General features: G+C 34.7%; 1 protein-coding gene across 1 annotated transcript; it reads right to left on the bottom strand.

Annotated features, from left to right (window-relative positions):
• Positions 1–4,282: 4,282 nt before the first annotated feature.
• LOC142549683 (cytochrome P450 81Q32-like) lies at positions 4,283–6,322 on the bottom strand. Its single transcript, XM_075658760.1, has 2 exons — positions 5,423–6,322; positions 4,283–5,055 (listed from the first exon to the last, which is right to left on the bottom strand). The coding sequence occupies exons 1-2, from the start codon at positions 6,284–6,286 to the stop codon at positions 4,438–4,440; spliced, it is 1,482 nt and encodes a 493-aa protein (XP_075514875.1). The 5' UTR covers positions 6,287–6,322; the 3' UTR covers positions 4,283–4,437.

Here is a 6,322-nt window from a genome sequence, read left to right as displayed (position 1 = left end):
ACTTGGTCTGATGCGAATTAATGAAGCAGCGTGTAAAATTGCATGTCCCCATATAGAAATAGGGAGCTTTGTTTTCATAATCATTGGTCTAGCAATCATTTGCAGACGTTTAATCAATGATTCAGCCAATCCATTCTGTGTATGTACATGAGCAACATGATGCTCAACAATGATTCCCACAGACATACAATAATCATTGAAAGTTTGGGAAGTAAATTCACCAGCATTATCAAGTCTAATTTTCTTGATTGTATAATCCGGAAATTGATTCCTCAATTTTATTATTTGAGCAAGTAATCTTGCAAATGCAACATTTCGAGTTGATAATAAACATACATGTGACCATCTGCTGGAGGCATCAATCAATACCATAAAGTATCTGAATGGTCCACATGGTGGATGGATTGGTCCACAAATATCACCCTGAATACGTTCAAGAAACATTGGTGATTCAGTTTGGATTTTGACTGGTGATGGTCTTATAATAAGTTTTCCAAGAGAACATGCTTTACATTGAAACTTATTATTCTGAAAGATCTTCTGGTCTTTCAGTGGATGACCATGTGTATTTTCTATAATTCTTCGCATCATTGTTGAACCAGGATGTCCCAATCGATCATGCCAATTGGTTAATATCGAAGAATTATCAACTACCATGTTTGATTCAATGAGACTTATATGTGTATAATGCAATCCAGTAGGGAGCATTGGTAGTTTTTCAATCACATATTTCTTTCCTGATTTATATGTGATAAGACACATATATTTCTCATTCCCTTCATTCATTGTTTGAGTATCATACCCATGGGAATATATATCATTAAAACTCAACAAATTTCTTTTCGATTGTGGTGAATATAAAGCATCATTGATCAAAAATTTTGTACCATTAGGTAACAAAAATTGTGCTTTACCACATCCCTTAATCAAGTCAACAGGACCTGATATTGTATTCACCGTTGTTTTTGTTGGTTTTAGTTCCAATAAATATCTTTTATCTCGGAGGATAGTGTGCGTTGTACCACTATCGAGTATGCAAACTTCAGCTTTGCTCATAGCATTTTCCATATTTGAACTTCAAAAAAATATGCAATGAAATAAATTACTTGCAATATATATTTAAATATAACACAAATCATAATTATACAATAAAACATTATTCTATGAATACATGAAAAATAGATTATTGTACATTTATATTCTACCATTATATTGTTCATTTTTAGAGAAATCGTTGAGAAAATCTGCAGCATCAATATTGTTCATTTCTATCCCACCAACATATTGATCATTTCCAGAGAAATCATTCATAAAATCACCAGCATCAAAATGAGTTGAATCACTCAAACGATCACTGCGTTCAGTGAAGTTGGTCTCCTTTTCTTTCCCCTTTAATGATTCTTTATAAAGTTTACAAAGGTGCTCAGGGGCTCGACAAACTTTGGACCAATGTCCTGGAGTACCACATCTGTAACAAGAACTTTCATATCTTTTTGAGTGCTTCTCATTAACACTTGTATTCTCATGATGCCTTTTCTGTGGATGGTTTGAGACGTTCTTTTGAGATGAGTTATAAAAATAACTATCTCGATTATTTTCAAAACCACGGCCTTGACCACGACCACGGCCAATTCCACGTCCACGTCCACGTCCACGACCTCGACCTCGACCTCGACCTCGACCAAAACCTTGTCTTTGAATTTGATTTTGGTTTCCAGGTTTAAATTCATTTTTCCTTACAGCATTTACTTCTGGAAATGCTGTTGATCCAGTGGGTCGGGACTGATGATTTCTCATTAATAGCTCGTTGTTTTTTTCCGCCACAAGAAGACAGGCGATGAGTTCAGAATATCTCGCGAATCCACGTACTCTATATTGTTGCTGTAGAGTAATATTTGATGCATGAAACGTGGAAAATGTTTTTTCAAGCATCTCAGATTCTCTGACCTCATGTCCACAAAATTTTAATTGCGAGATTATTCTATACATCGCCGAATTGTAATCACTGACTTTTTTAAAGTCTTGGGATCTCAATGTATTCCATTCATCCCGGGCGGTCGAAAGTATAACTTCTATTATATGTTCGAATCTTTCTTTTAATCCCTTCCACAAAGCCATGGGATTTTTTTCAGTCAGATATTCACATTTCAATCCATCGTCGAGATGTCGACGCAAAAATATCATGGCTCTTGCCTTTTCTTGTGACGTGCATATGCCATTTTCTTTAATCGTCTCGCTTAGACCCAATGACTCAAGATGCATTTCTATATCTAGAGTCCATGACATATAATTCTTTCCCGTGATGTCGAGCGCAACAAATTCGAGCTTTGTTAAATTTGACATGGTGGTACTAAAAAAAATTACGATGCATTTTATTAGTTAATAATTATTGCAATACAAAGTAACGGATAAACAACAAGTACAAGTATTTGTAAAAATAAAGAAAACGCACGAGGAGGATATTCTCCGATAAATAAAAGACTCGTGAGTATGATAACCAAAATATTTAAAAATATCCTTGAGAAAGCCATCTTCTTTTTTCTTCGAAAAATTTGATGATGAATAATTTTTAGAGAAGAAGAGAAAGTTGGAGTGATGGAATGTGTTTGGGAGATCATATTTATAGGGCAAAAACTAGCCGTTTTTTACCATTTATGACCGTTGGGGTACAAAAAAAATAAAGGTATGTATTTGTATAATTTTATGGTAATAATATGATATATATAATATTAGACATGTTTAAATAATTATGTATATCATATCATAATATTATAATGAGTGTCATAATTTATTTTGTTTAAAAACCTTATAGGCTTTTATACTTGTCGTATCCCTTACCGGGAGTGTGGGATGTCGTCTTAACATCCTCCCAGGATTTATAACAAGTTTATGAAAAATTTATTTTTATTATTTCTAATAATAACATTATATTGTATATTAAATAATACACAATAAATAAATAACAGTAAAATAAATATAATTATTTTTGTTACCTTTTTCTTCTGTTTGGAGCTTGGAAAAGTATGTAGGACTTTTAGAGCTTCGTGCTGATAACGTGTTGTGAAAAAGTAAAAATTTATGGTAAAAAGTAAAAATCTCAAACTCTCAAAATTTACCAAACTACACACTTTATAATATTTTTCTCTCTACTCAATTGTGATTTTCTTCACAAATGAGAGATCTATTTATAGGAAATCTTTACAAATAATCCAAAAATAAAATACATCATTACCTACATCATCACACACTAATTTTCAATATTTACAACTCTTATTTTCAACATTCAAATATTCAATACTCACATTTTAAATATATTTTTCAACAGTATCTACATTATATAATATCGCTTGAAATATTTGCAACAATCGGTGAGTGGTTCTGTTGTCCTCAAGCTTATCCATTGGGTTCAAATTACAATTTTGTTCTTATAATTGTTCTTTTTTTTTTTTTGTCTTTGATTATGTTAATAGTGAATATTTATATTTTAATTTTTTAACTTATATTGTTTTTTCCATTTTTGTCATGATACGATGAATTTTAATTTTTAATCATGTAACTTATATGTTTATTTCATATTTGATCTTTTTTAACGGAGTCCATCATGTCTGTCAATAATAAAAATTGCTAAAAGTTTAATAACAAAAAAAATATAAATTACATAATTAAAATTTAAAATTCATTATATAAACAAAAATTTAAAAATACAACTTAAAAAATTTAAAATACAAATTTATCGATAACATAATTAAAATTAAAAAAATAACAAATTATATGATAAAAAAAATGTCAGTACCCTATCCATGACTACTCTCGACATACGATTAGGCCAAAACGTTTTGTCAATCGACACGATATGCTCCATTTTTTGTCCGACTTTCGACATACAGTTAGGCCAAAAATGTTCAGTCAATTGACACTATATGACACATTTTTTGTCCGACGGTCTGTCAAAGCTTACGGTGCACATTCTGTGTTACGTTGGATTATTATTAAAGTGTATAGAGAGAGTTTTAACCTTGCGTTTTGCCATTTTGATCTCTATTTAATATTTAATTATATTTAAGTTTTAATCTATTTTTTAACTTTTATTTTATAAATTTTAGTTTTTCTCTTCTCTTGATGCTGATGTATTGCTAACATATCCAACATGATATTAATATTCTTATTAAAAAGTATTAAAGTGCAAAACAAATTATTAAAATTGTCCAGTATTAAAAGATAAATAGATACAATCCAAATTTGAAAATATAGGCCAAAATCATATAGACTTAACACGAAAGACAAAAAAAATGTGTTTGAGTAGAAAATTATGGACAACATCTGTGTGGTGTAAATTCTAAATATAACAAAGGTGTGAGTTTAAATTTACGTTAAAACAAAAACTCGTGACAAAAACTCATGAAAAAAACTCATCAAGATTGATTCCAAAGAAAAATTTCAAGTCTCTGTAGGAAGAACTTTGTGAAGTACATCTCTTGCCCTGCATCTGGCCTCCAGAGGTATGCGTTTGGGCATGGATATCCCTTTCCCTTCACTCAAGTCCACCAATTCTTCGTCGAGCCTCCGCCACTCAAAGCACTGTATCAGTGATCCTAAGGCCAATCCAATCACCCGTAGCGCGAGACCGCTTCCCGGGCACGACCTCCTCCCCATCCCAAAAGGTATCAACTTCGGTGTTCCAACTTGTCCATCTTCAAATCTTTCAGGCCTGAAGCTTGTGGGATCATCCCAAATCTCGGGATCCCTATGAATGGCCCACGCATTCACGAGCAAGATAGTTCCTTTGGGCACGTCGTATCCCCCAATCTTGCAATCTTCGGATGATTCGTGTGGTACTAACAATGGTGTTGCGGGGTATAACCGCATGGTTTCGGAGATAATGTTGTGAATGTAAGGAAGTTTTGATAAGTCAGATTCGTTGACGAGGCGATCATCGCCAACCACGCTGTCCAACTCGGCTCTAGCCTTGTGTAACTTCTCCGGATGGTTGAGCAAAGCAGACATTGCCCATTCAATGGTCACTGACGACGTGTCTGTCCCGGCAAGTAGCATGACCTGCAATTCGGGATTCCAAGCACCATCAATAAAATTGTAGATGTTCTTAGGAGTAGTCAAAATAACGACGTCAACTAGGTGCCAAACAATAATAGACATTGCTCAAATATCTGACGTCTTGTTAACATTTAGGCAAAATAGGTGCCAAAACTTAAATTTGACATTTAAAAAAAGACTAAATTTTGACTATTTATAATACGAAAACCAAAACTAGGTCTACTAGATTACCATTTTGGTAATTTTCCCTTGCGAATTATAAAAATTAGTTTTGTTGTCCTATTGTATGTGAAACTTTTAATTAGTTCCCAGATTTTTTAAAAGAATTCTAGCAAAGGAATATTCACTAGTTGAAGACAGGTAGACGCACCATGATAATCCCTTTGATGATTGAATCGGTGTAGTACTCGGGCTGCGACTCCTGTAAACCAAGCAAATGATCGATCATACTATTGGTTCCCCTGTTACGGCGTTGTTCTTCAATCAAGCCTTGCAACTTTGCATCCATTTTCCCACTTACCCTTGCCAAGTTCTTTTGAAAATCCTGGTAATCGATCCATCTCAACAAAGGCAAAAAATCAGCTGGAGACGATAAACCACCGTACGTGAAAATCTCTTTTATGAGGTCTTGAAACTGTCTTGCCTCCTCGCTGTCCTCGTCTTCTCCGAAAAGCCTTTTCCCCGCCACCATTCTCATGATAACATTCAAGGTCAGATTAGAGAAAATCGGCCTGACTTCGACTCTTGCGTACTCACGCTTAGACTTTCTATACAACTTCTGCAGCATGATTTTGATCTCATCGTGTCTTATACCCTGAAACACGTTGAGTCGAGCTGAGGAGAAGATTTCTACCGTCGACAAACGTCTGAGATTGCGCCAATGCTCACCATACGGAGTACCTGTCAGGACTGTGTAGTTGTAGCCGATGTATTTGCCTATTATTGTACGAGGTCTGTTTGCCAACGCAACATCGTTCTTTGTGAAGCATTCCTCCACAACGACGTGGGACGATGCCACCACCACGAGGCGGTTTCCGAAACGGAGGGAGAAGATGGGGCCTGCTTTTTCCGAGAGCTTTTGAAGAGTTCGATGCATGGGTGGCTTGAGGAGGTGGAGGTGCCCGATTACAGGAAGGGCAGGCGTCGGACTAGGTGGAACTTTTCGTTTTTCTCTATTGAAAAAGAGAAAAACAAGGGAGATAAAGAGGATTGCATATAGCCAGATTGTTTCCATGGTTCGAAGTTGTTCAACGGGTATTATTTTTTAGGA

This window comes from Primulina tabacum, chromosome 6 (genome assembly GCF_025594145.1).
Source record: "Primulina tabacum isolate GXHZ01 chromosome 6, ASM2559414v2, whole genome shotgun sequence".
NCBI classification, from domain to species: Eukaryota; Viridiplantae; Streptophyta; class Magnoliopsida; order Lamiales; family Gesneriaceae; genus Primulina; species Primulina tabacum.
The sequence above is the reverse complement of the archived record's forward strand: the minus strand, read 5'-3'. Positions and strand labels throughout refer to the sequence as shown.